General features: G+C 54.9%; 1 protein-coding gene across 1 annotated transcript in view; it reads left to right on the top strand.

Annotated features, from left to right (window-relative positions):
• BAHCC1 (BAH domain and coiled-coil containing 1) overlaps positions 1–12032 on the top strand; it is a gene marked incomplete at its 3' end in the record, with an annotated part of 99833 nt that overhangs the window by 30294 nt on the left and 57507 nt on the right. Inside the window, exons 3-4 of the mRNA XM_089664571.1 lie at positions 1919–2017; positions 9501–11222. Coding sequence (XP_089520697.1) covers positions 1919–2017; positions 9501–11222 — 1821 coding nt within the window. The remainder of the gene's footprint in view (positions 1–1918; positions 2018–9500; positions 11223–12032) is intronic.

Here is a 12032-nt window from a genome sequence, read left to right as displayed (position 1 = left end):
CCCCATGCAGGATGGGTCAGGTGCATGCGCAATCACACAGGCAGACTGCATGCAGGATGGGTGTCAGCGCCCCCACCTGGACAGAGCCCTACTGTGCCTGTGTGTACCGACCCAATGAAAGCTGCGGATCAGTAGAAATGCGGCAATTTGTGCAAAATCCCTAAATATGTAAAACGTATCCAACCGAGGAATGGAAATCCTCACATCCTATAAAATGTGTATATGTATGTATGTACCATCGTGTGTATACCATCATATATGTGCGTGTGTACCATCATATATGTATATAACTAAGGCACGGTAGAAGCTGATTGGTTGCCATGCACTGATTGCTCCAGTTTTACACCCCAGTCTCATCGGGTGCAACTTGGCATGTGATTTGCATGCGACTTGCAAATCATATGCCAAGTCGCACCCTATTGTCCGCTGTTAGAGCGATCATATCAGCGCGGTTCTGTCTGGGTCGGAGCGGTCATATCAGTGCGGTTCTGTCTGGGTTGGAGCGATCATATTGGCGCTGTTCTGTCTTGTTCGGAGTGATCATATCGGCGCGGTTCTGTCTTGGTCGGAGCGATCATATAAGCGCGGTTCTGTCTTGGTCGGAGCGATCATATCAGCGCGGTTCTGTCTGGGTCGGAGCGGTCATATTAGTGCGGTTCTGTCTGGGTCGGAGCGATCATATCAGCGCGGTTCTGTCTTGGTTGGAGCGATCATATTGGCGCGGTTCTGTCTTGGTCGGAGCGATCATATAAGCGCGGTTCTGTCTGGGTCGGAGCGATCATATCGGCGCGGTTCTGTCTTGGTCGGAGCGATCATATCAGCGCGTTTCTGTCTTGGACGGAGCGGTCATATCAGCGCGGTTCTCTCTGGGTCGGAGCGGTCATATCAGTGCGGTTCTGTCTGGGTCAGAGCGATCATATCAGCGCGGTTCTGTCTTGGTTGGAGCGATCATATCAGCGCGGTTCTGTCTGGGTCGGAGCGGTCATATCAGAGCGGTTCTGTCTGGGTTGGAGCGATCATATCAGCATGGTTCTGTCTTGGTCAGAACGGTCATATCAGCGCGGTTCTGTCTGGGTCGGAGCAGTCATATCAGCTCGGTTCTGTCTTGGTTGGAGCGGTCATATCAGCGCGGTTCTGTCTTGGTTGGAGCGGTCATATCGGCGCGGTTCTGTCTGGGTTGGAGCGGTCATATCAGCGCGGTTCTGTCTTGGTTGGAGCGGTCATATCGGCGCGGTTCTGTCTGGGTTGGAGCGGTCATATCAGCGCGGTTCTGTCTTGGTTGGAGCGGTCATATCGGCGCGGTTCTATCTGGGTCGGAGCGGTCATATCAGCGCGGTTCTATCTGGGTCGGAACCGCACCGATTTCTATAGTAGCACATGCGCGACTTTTGGTGCAGTTTGCTTAGACGTCGGTGTCGGACGTCTTACAAATCGCACCTGAAATCGGCGCGTCACCTGACTTCACTGTAATTCGCACGATTTCAAAATCGGCTTTGATGTGACTGGGGGGCTTAGTCGCCGGGGGGCTTAGTCGCCGGTCACGCCTCTGCGATTTAAAATCGCGTGATTTGTGTGCGATTTTCTGAAGACTTTATTGCAACTTGTGAAGATTTTAAACGATTTCTTGCGATTTGCGGTGCGATCTCCATGATATTCTATGTCTGAAATCGCAACAAAACGGCAGAAAAGTCACACGAGAACGACTTTAAACATCACGCCACAGCAAATCGCACGTGTCAGGGCGCCGACATTCACATCCATTAGATGCAATTTCAATTCCCAAATCGCAGCGGTGTGCCCTTACAGTAAGCCCCCCCCCCGTGTCTGTGTGATGCGTTTTGTTGTCATTTATTTCCAGGAATTTTCTGTGACATTCTTCTGAAACCTCATTCCTAATTCTTGCCTCTTTGTCTCCCAGGTTATCCCCGCTTCTCCACCTTCCTACCCATGAGCCACTTGGACCACGGGAACGGCAATGTTCTGTACGGACAGCACCGCTTCTACGAATCCCAAAAAGGTGAGTCTTATGGGGAGGGGGGGCACATTCCAAGGAGTGGGAGGGCGCCCCTAGTGGCACATTCCAAGGAGTGGGAGGGCGCCCCTAGTGGCACATTCCAAGGAGCGGGAGGGCGCCCCTAGTGGCACATTCCGTGGAGTGGGAGGGTGCCCCTAGTGGCACATTCCAGAGAGCGAGAGGGCGCCCCTAGTGGCACATTCCGTGGAGTGGGAGGGCGCCCCTAGTGGCACATTCCAGAGAGCGGGAGGGCGCCCTTAGTGGCACATTCCAGAGAGCGAGAGGGCGCCCCTAGTGGCACATTCCACGGAGCGGGAGGGCGCCCCTAGTGGCACATTCCACGGAGCGGGAGGGCACCCCTAGTCGCACATTCCACAGAGCGGGAGGGCGCCCCTAGTGGCACATTCCACAGAGCGGGAGGGCTCCTCTAGTGGCACATTCCAGAGAGCGGGAGGGCACCCCTAGTGGCACATTCCAGAGAGAGGGAGGGCACCCCTAGTGACACATTCCAGAGAGCGGGAGGGCGCCCCTAGTGGCACATTCCAGAGAGCGGGAGGGCGCCCCTAGTGGCACATTCCATGGAGCGGGAGGGTGCCCCTAGTGGCACATTCCACAGAGCGGGAGGGCACCCCTAGTGGCACATTCCAGAGAGCGGGAGGGCGCCCCTAGTGGCACATTCCAGAGAGCGGGAGGGTGCCCCTAGTGGCACATTCCACAGAGCGGGAGGGCACCCCTAGTGGCACATTCCACGGAGCGGGAGGGCGCCCCTAGTGGCACATTCCACGGAGCGGGAGGGCGCCCCTAGTGGCACATTCCACGGAGCGGGAGGGAGCCCCTAGTGGCACATTCCACGGAGCGGGAGGGCGCCCCTAGTGGCACATTCCACGGAGCGGGAGGGCGCCCCTAGTGGCACATTCCAGAGAGCGGGAGGGCACCCATAGTGGCACATTCCACGGAGCGGGAGGGCGCCCCTAGTGGCACATTCCACGGAGCGGGAGGGCGCCCCTAGTGGCACATTCCACGGAGCGGGAGGGCGCCCCTAGTGGCACATTCCACGGAGCGGGAGGGCACCCCTAGTGGCACATTCCACGGAGCGGGAGGGCGCCCCTAGTGGCACATTCCACGGAGCGAGAGGGCGCCCCTAGTGGCACATTCTACGGAGCGGGAGGGCACCCCTAGTGGCACATTCTACGGAGCGGGAGGGCGCCCCTAGTGGCACATTCCAGAGAGCGGGAGGGCACCCCTAGTGGCACATTCCATGGAGAGGGAGGGCACCCCTAGTGGCACATTCCACGGAGCGGGAGGGCGCCCCTAGTGGCACATTCCACGGAGTGGGAGGGAGCCCCTAGTGGCACATTCCACAGAGCGGGAGGGCACCCCTAGTGGCACATTCCAGAGAGCGGGAGGGCACCCCTAGTGGCACATTCCACGGAGCGGGAGAGCGCCCCTAGTGGCACATTCCACGGAGCGGGAGGGCACCCCTAGTGGCACATTCCACAGAGCGGGAGGGCGCCCCTAGTGGCACATTCCACGGAGCGGGAGGGCACCCATAGTGGCACATTCCAGAGAGCAGGAGGGCACCCCTAGTGGCACATTCCAGAGAGCGGGAGGGCGCCCCTAGTGGCACATTCCACGGAGCGGGAGGGCACCCATAGTGGCACATTCCAGAGAGCGGGAGGGCACCCCTAGTGGCACATTCCAGAGAGCGGGAGGGCACCCCTAGTGGCACATTCCAGAGAGCGGGAGGGCACCCATAGTGGCACATTCCAGAGAGCGGGAGGGCACCCCTAGTGGCACATTCCAGAGAGCAGGAGGGCACCCCTAGTGGCACATTCCAGAGAGCGGGAGGGCGCCCCTAGTGGCACATTCCACGGAGCGGGAGGGCACCCATAGTGGCACATTCCAGAGAGCAGGAGGGCACCCCTAGTGGCACATTCCAGAGAGCGGGAGGGCGCCCCTAGTGGCACATTCCACGGAGCGGGAGGGCACCCATAGTGGCACATTCCAGAGAGCGGGAGGGCACCCCTAGTGGCACATTCCAGAGAGCGGGAGGGCACCCCTAGTGGCACATTCCAGAGAGCGGGAGGGCACCCATAGTGGCACATTCCAGAGAGCGGGAGGGCACCCCTAGTGGCACATTCCAGAGAGCAGGAGGGCACCCCTAGTGGCACATTCCAGAGAGCGGGAGGGCGCCCCTAGTGGCACATTCCACGGAGCGGGAGGGCACCCATAGTGGCACATTCCAGAGAGCGGGAGGGCACCCCTAGTGGCACATTCCAGAGAGCGGGAGGGCACCCCTAGTGGCACATTCCAGAGAGCGGGAGGGCACCCCTAGTGGCACATTCCAGAGAGCGGGAGGGCACCCCTAGTGGCACATTCCAGAGAGCGGGAGGGCACCCCTAGTGGCACATTCCAGAGAGCGGGAGGGCACCCCTAGTGGCACATTCCAGAGAGCGGGAGGGCGCCCCTAGTGGCACATTCTAGAGAGCGGGAGGGCACCCCTAGTGGCACATTCCACGGAGCGGGAGGGCGCCCCTAGTGGCACATTCCACGGAGCGGGAGGGCACCCCTAGTGGCACATTCCAGAGAGCGGGAGGGCGCCCCTAGTGGCACATTCCACGGAGCGGGAGGGCACCCATAGTGGCACATTCCAGAGAGCGGGAGGGCACCCCTAGTGGCACATTCCAGAGAGCGGGAGGGCACCCCTAGTGGCACATTCCAGAGAGCGGGAGGGCGCCCCTAGTGGCACATTCCACGGAGCGGGAGGGCACCCATAGTGGCACATTCCAGAGAGCGGGAGGGCACCCCTAGTGGCACATTCCAGAGAGCGGGAGGGCACCCCTAGTGGCACATTCCAGAGAGCGGGAGGGCACCCCTAGTGGCACATTCCAGAGAGCGGGAGGGCGCCCCTAGTGGCACATTCCACGGAGCGGGAGGGCGCCCCTAGTGGCACATTCCACGGAGCGGGAGGGCACCCCTAGTGGCACATTCCACGGAGCGGGAGGGCACCCCTAGTGGCACATTCCACGGAGCGGGAGGGCACCCCTAGTGGCACATTCCAGAGAGCGGGAGGGCACCCCTAGTGGCACATTCCAGAGAGCGGGAGGGCACCCCTAGTGGCACATTCCAGAGAGCGGGAGGGCGCCCCTAGTGGCACATTCCACGGAGCGGGAGGGCACCCATAGTGGCACATTCCAGAGAGCGGGAGGGCACCCCTAGTGGCACATTCCAGAGAGCGGGAGGGCACCCCTAGTGGCACATTCCAGAGAGCGGGAGGGCACCCCTAGTGGCACATTCCAGAGAGCGGGAGGGCGCCCCTAGTGGCACATTCTAGAGAGCGGGAGGGCACCCCTAGTGGCACATTCCACGGAGCGGGAGGGCGCCCCTAGTGGCACATTCCACGGAGCGGGAGGGCACCCCTAGTGGCACATTCCACGGAGCGGGAGGGCACCCCTAGTGGCACATTCCACGGAGCGGGAGGGCACCCCTAGTGGCACATTCCAAGGAGCGGGAGGGCACCCCTAGTGGCACATTCCACGGAGCGGGAGGGCACCCCTAGTGGCACATTCCACGGAGCGGGAGGGCACCCCTAGTGGCCCTTTCGGTTCTTTTCACTTCCAGTGAAGTCGCACAATTTCATAGTTGGATGTTGTTCCGACTTGCGGTGCGACTTGCAAGACATCTGCAGCTACAAGACACAGAGGTCGATGTAAGTCGCACCTGAAGCCCACACATGCGGTGGTCCCTTTAATTGTCGATATCTACTGGTGCTGCGGCGCCGTGCGTTTTGATGGAACAGTTTTTTTGCAGAGGGGTCCAGGACTTCTTTCGCAGGTTTCTCGCACATTGAAATAAATGGGCTGCCCTGCATGCGATGCGTGAAAACATGCATGCGCTCCGTCGCTGTGGAAACGAAGTCACCACAATCTGCTGCGGGTGCAGAGCGCACGTCGTGGAGCTGCAGGGACAGGACAGTCGCCAGTTGGACAGCTGCAGTTCAGTTGCCATTGCGGAGTAGTCGGCAGTGGAAAATCTTCCATTATGATGCGTTTTTTTTTTCTGAAACTCTGACGCTCGTGCAGAGATTGATCGCTCGTGTTGCTGCCTGAAGTCGGGCCGCTGATGACTAATAAACATGGCCGACTCCGGGATGAATTCGGCGTTAATCGCGAGGCTGATGGACAGGAAAAAAAATCGCTTTGCCGAGCGAGCGAACTGCTGCGTGTCTCTTGGGGTCGTATTCTAGTGATGCCTCGTCCCCGCGGGGGGTGCTCCCCCGAGCCGCCTCCTTCACCCGTGCCAACCGAGCGATCGCCTGCCGGCTGCGGCTCACGACTTGTCTCCATTAAATGTCGTAATTTGACTGTCTGGGGACACAGGTGGTGAGTGGCCCCCCCCAAGGAGTGAAATCCTAGCAGTGCCCCCCCCCCCCCCAAGGAGTGAAATCCAAGCAGTGCCCCCCCCCCCCAAGGAGTGAAATCCAAGCAGTGCCCCCCCCCCAGTTTCTGGGAGACTGGCTCCGCCCCCTGCGCTCCGGCACTGACAGAGACCTCCACTAATGGCCTCTCAGCTTTCACAATATTGTGGCTTTGATCTGATCTGTGGAAGTGGCAGGCCAGAGTACTGCGCTGCGCCCCCCCTTCCCCCGAGCCGGAGGACAGCGGCCAGACGCATCCCCCGCCATCTGCGTCATTTTCTACAAACAAACCGCCAAATCCGGCGAGGAAACAAAAATAAAACAGAAACAACGGATCAGATTTCCATCGACTTTCCTTCCATCTAATTCTGGCTTTGGAAACGTTTGTTCGGTTTTCTAATCTTTGGGGGGGCGGGGCAAATCGACATTCGCTTTCGACCACAGCGGCAGGAAAATGAAAAGGAGCGGGACGCCAAATTTTGCGGTTTTCATCCGGGAATTCCATTCGTTAATGTTAAACGCGGGTGAAGATTTCCAACAACATTCATCCGGTCATCGAATGTACGAAGGATTCGCCTACGAATGTTCCCGCCAATTCGCCACGAATGTATGGCCAGCGTCGGGCGGCACCCCGCTGCGTGTCGTGAATGCGCACAAATTCACGCGCTTCCCCGATGCGCACAGAAACGCACCGCCGTTTAGCAGCCGCGCAGTTAATTCATGCAACCCCCACGCCTCTGCAAATGTGCGCTTTTCACGCAGTTCAGCGCGGCGCGTTTTTTGAAAAGTCAGGAATTTCTTTGCTGGGCTTTTTTTTTGTGCTAAAGGGCAGCCATTAGAAATTAATAGACTGTCCTACGCATGACACGAGGGGACGCACCCGCGATCGGTGTGAACAGAGCTGCGGGGTCCTGCGGCACGGAACTGACGTATGAACACCGGAGGGATCCTGCGCAAAAAAACGCAAGTGTGGTTCACAGAGCGCAACAAGAGGGAGGCGGGATTTACAAACGCACACGCATAAAATACTGACCAGGAACACAGCGTTTTGTAGTATTATTATTATTATTATTATTACTATTTATTAATATTATTATTATTATTATTATTATTATTACTCTTATTTATTATTATTACTATTTATTATTATTATTATTATTATTATTATTATTATTATTATTACTTTTTATTATTATTATTATTATTATTATTATTATTACTTTTTATTATTATTATTATTATTATTATTATTATTATTACTTTTTATTATTATTATTATTATTATTACTTTTTATTATTATTATTATTATTATTATTACTTTTTATTATTATTATTATTATTATTATTATTACTATTATTTATTATTATTATTATTATTATTATTATTATTACTATTTATTATTATTATTATTACTATTATTTATTATTATTAACAACAATAATAATAATAAATAGTAATAATAAAATATATATATTTGTCATTTTTAATTTTTTTTTTTTTTGCTGCTTTTTTTTTTCTTTATTTTTATACTCCTGCAGTTAACTGCATTCTGATCACTAAAACAAATATCTAAGATAATCCGAGGAGATAAAAACGGGCCGCCATCCCACTTCTGGCTTCACTACCTAGATAGTCATTGACCTGAAAAAAAAAGCATGTTGTCAGCAAAGTCCTTCCCGCTTCTTGCAGAGATAGAGGAACCAATCTTCATCGGCAGGTCCCATGATTCTGTCCATTTACGGCAGTTTTTCATCCGTTGTTCGATCGTTCGTCCATCCTTTGCTCACCTGTCCTTCGCTCACCTGTCCTTTGTCCATCTTTCGGTCGCCCGGTTTTCATCCGTCCGTTACATCCACTAGTCCATAGAAATACATGGGGGCCCATTTTTCATCCATTTTTCATTCTTTCATCTGTTTTTCATTCAGCTGCTTTTCATCCTTCCATCCGTCCTTTCTTTCATCTGTCCTTCGCTCACCTGTCGTTCGCTCACCTGTCCTTCGTTCACCTGTCCTTCGTTCACCTGTCCTTCGCTCACCTGTCCTTCGTTCACCTGCCCTTCGTTCTCCTGTCCTTTGTTCTCCTGTCTTTTGTTCACCTGTCCTTCGCTCACCTGTCCTTCGTTCACCAGTCCTTCGTTCACCAGTCCTTCGTTCACCTGTCCTTCGTTCACCTGTCCTTCGTTCACCTGTCCTTCGCTCACCTGTCCTTCGTTCACCTGTCCTTCGCTCACCTGTCCTTCGTTCACCTGTCCTTCGCTCACCTGTCCTTCGCTCACCTGTCCTTCGTTCACCTGTCCTTCGTTCACCTGTCCTTCGCTCACCTGTCCTTCGCTCACCTGTCCTTCGCTCACCTGTCCTTCGTTCACCTGTCCTTCGCTCACCTGTCCTTCGCTCACCTGTCCTTCGTTCACCTGTCCTTCGTTCACCTGTCCTTCGTTCAACTGTCCTTCGCTCACCTGTCCTTCGCTCACCTGTTCTTCGTTCACCTGTCCTTCGTTGACCAGTCCTTCGTTCACCTGTCCTTCGCTCACCTGTCCTTCGTTCACCTGTCCTTCGTTCACCTGTCCTTCGCTCACCTGTCCTTCGCTCACCTGTCCTTCGTCCATCTTTCGTTTGCCCGTTTTTCATCTGTTCATTTTTTCGTCCACTACATTCTAATCCAAGCAAGGTTTTGGAGGCTCCCTGGGGTGTTTGCCGCTCATGGGGCTGCCCAATCACGTGGCCGGGCTGCTCTATGCACAGTGGGTGGAAACGCTACAAAACGCACACAAAAACGTGCGTGGGAACGTAGGGAGGTGTAAACCGCGAAGGCAGGCAAACATTGGCGCCAACCAGGGAAGTCTGAGCGGTTGATGAGAATGAGGTGACCCCAGCCTATCCGGTGTCAGAATGATTGGTGGTGCCGGTTCTACAAGCTGCTGAACGAATGCACCTGTGAACGTTCCGCGTGACATCGAGCGTGACCCCGCCCACTTTTGGTGATCATGTATCTATAGAGCGCGCCATTCGTTGTTCTACAAATGTTACAATTATTTCCTGCATGTAATTATCTTTTTCTTTCATTCCAGATAACTTCTATTTGCGGAATCTCCCACCACAACCCACGCTCCTGTCGGCCAACCACAACTTCCCCAGCATCGCCCGGGCTGCTCCGGGCCACCCCATTGGCTCCTGCAGTCGGGACCGAGAGAACAGCCACCTCCATAAGGGCTCGAAGGACAATGACCGATATATGGGGGACATGAACAAGGACAAGGTGGGCAAAGGGGACCTGAAAGATCGGCACTTGGAGGACGAAGGCAAGGAAAGGCAGAAGGCGGTGCTGCCCATGACCATGGACAGCCACTGCAAGGAGGACATGCATCAGAGAGGATCGTGTGAGAACAGGACCAAGCATTTAAATTCTTGCCTGATGACCTCAAAGGTGCTAAATGGGGACCCCAGCAAAGCGTTGTTGTCGAGCTGCACCGTTGGGGCAGGAATGCCTCGCCAAGGTGGCCAGAATCGATGTGCCAAAGAAGTCATGAGGTCGGACCGATCGTATCCCCAACACGAGCCTCAGCAACCTTACAGCGAGTGCCTAGAGAGGAGGCAAATGCTTCACCATTCTGTGTCCTACACTGTCCCATCCAGTCTCCCCAGCATTCCTGCCCCGCTGAACACCTCCACCAGCTCCTTCCCCTGTCTGCAGCTTCATTCCAACTCGGACGTTGTGTGCTCCCTGCAGGATAAGTCCGGCAGGGAGCTCAAGATGGGCAGGCCCACATTTGTGCCTTCCGTGGGGCACTTCACCGACAAAAGCCGGCCTTTTCAGGTGACCCCGGAGGGCTGCCATTTAGACAGAGCAGGAGAAGGGAAGGACAAGGGCCACGAAATGAACACTGACCCCCACCCTCCCTCCTCTGGGTCCTACATGAACACATTCTCCCACTTAAAGGCCGAGGCCAAAGGGGAGAGGAGGCTGGAATGGCCGCAGAACACAGCCGTCAGGATCAAAAATTTGGAGTTCTTAAATAGCGGAGGTTCAGAGACTGCTATGCAGAGGAGCATTGAAAAGGCTGCGTACTTAGAGATGCCGACTTCCCAAGACTGTCCTCGTCCCAACAACCAGGATTCCCACTGCATAAAAACTAGCCAGTCCTGCTGCACTTTAGACAGGCCTATCAAGGACTCCCAGGTGCACAGCTCCCAAAAAGTGGCCCGGATACGGCACCAGCAGCACCGGCCGTCTGAAGGGGAGCAAACGGGAGGCAACCAAGAAGGAAAGAGGAAAACCATCGACCTCAGCTCCTTGGGCTACAACGGACCTCACCTGCCGCCGTGGACGGAGCCATCAATTTCCATCGGTGAAGACAGGAAGAACTCTTACCTAGATCCCTTCAGCACAAGTTTACAACAGGCCGCGCTCATGACTCCTGGCCCCACGTTGACCCAGGAGATGCAAGGGCCTACAGACGAGGTGTCCGCCATGAAAAACCTGCTCAAATACAGCAACCAAGCACTTATCGTGGGGCAGCGGACCCCCTTTGTGGGTTTGGGGAACATGAAGACCAGCTGCTCTCATCAAGAAAACAAGTTCCACGGCAACAACAAGTGCCAGCCCGAGCAAGAAAGGATGGATTGTGCCAGGAGTCGGGAGAACGAGACCTCTCACGGGGAAGGCGAAGTCCGGCAGCCGCCAGTTGGCATCGCTGTGGCTGTAGCGCGGCAGAAAGACAACAGCGGTCGTCATGAGTCAGCTTATGGGACCGGGTCAAGTCGACAAAACAGGAATAACATGGGACAGAAAGGTGTGTATTGAATACCCATGATTGCTTTTTACGGGGAATTTCCAAGAGTGTTTTAGTAACCTGAGCACCGTTGTATCAGAACCAGGGGCGGACTGACCATTGGGGAACTCGGGCAATGCCCCAGGGCCCAGGGTCAGTAGGGGGCCCCATGAGATGCCCCTGGTGGTACCTTTCATATGCTTCTTTGGGTGTGGTTAGAGTGTGGGCGAGGACACAGGGGCCCCATGATCCCCTATTGCCCAAGGGCCCCATGAGTTATCAGTCCCCCCCCCTGAGCAGAACCTCAAGTTATGAGGATTACCATACTCTCCGTGTCTCTGCTAGATTCTACAATACATGTTCAGATGCAGTCACTGGATGTTGGGGTTCTATATCCCATCACTGGATGTTGGGGTTCTATATCCCATCACTGGATGTTGGGGTTCTATATCCCATCACTGGATGTTGGGGTTCTATATCCCATCCGTCTAACGCAGACTCTGACAACCTTTCTACCCCAGAGGAACCCTTCAAATAACTTTCAGGTGTCAGGAAGCTTCTGCTAAAATAAATTCACTGGAGCCCAGTGGGAATGTCCATTACATTGGGGATCAGTGGGAAGAATGTCCCTTACATTGGGGGTCAGTGGGAAGAATGTCCCTTACATTGGGGGTCAGTGGGAAGAATGTCCCTTACATTGGGGGTCAGTGGGAAGAATGTCCCTTACATTGGTGATCAGTGGGAAGAATGTCCCTTACATTGGTGGTCAGTGGGAAGAATGTCCCTTACATTGGGGGTCAGTGGGAAGAATGTCCCTTACATTGGGGGTCA

This window comes from Staurois parvus, unplaced genomic scaffold, assembly GCF_062004578.1.
Source record: "Staurois parvus isolate SC_StPar_1 unplaced genomic scaffold, SC_StPar_1.0 ptg001949l, whole genome shotgun sequence".
In the NCBI taxonomy this organism is placed as follows: Eukaryota; Metazoa; Chordata; class Amphibia; order Anura; family Ranidae; genus Staurois; species Staurois parvus.
Note: the sequence above shows the minus strand (reverse complement) of the source record. Positions and strands in the feature narration are given on the sequence as shown.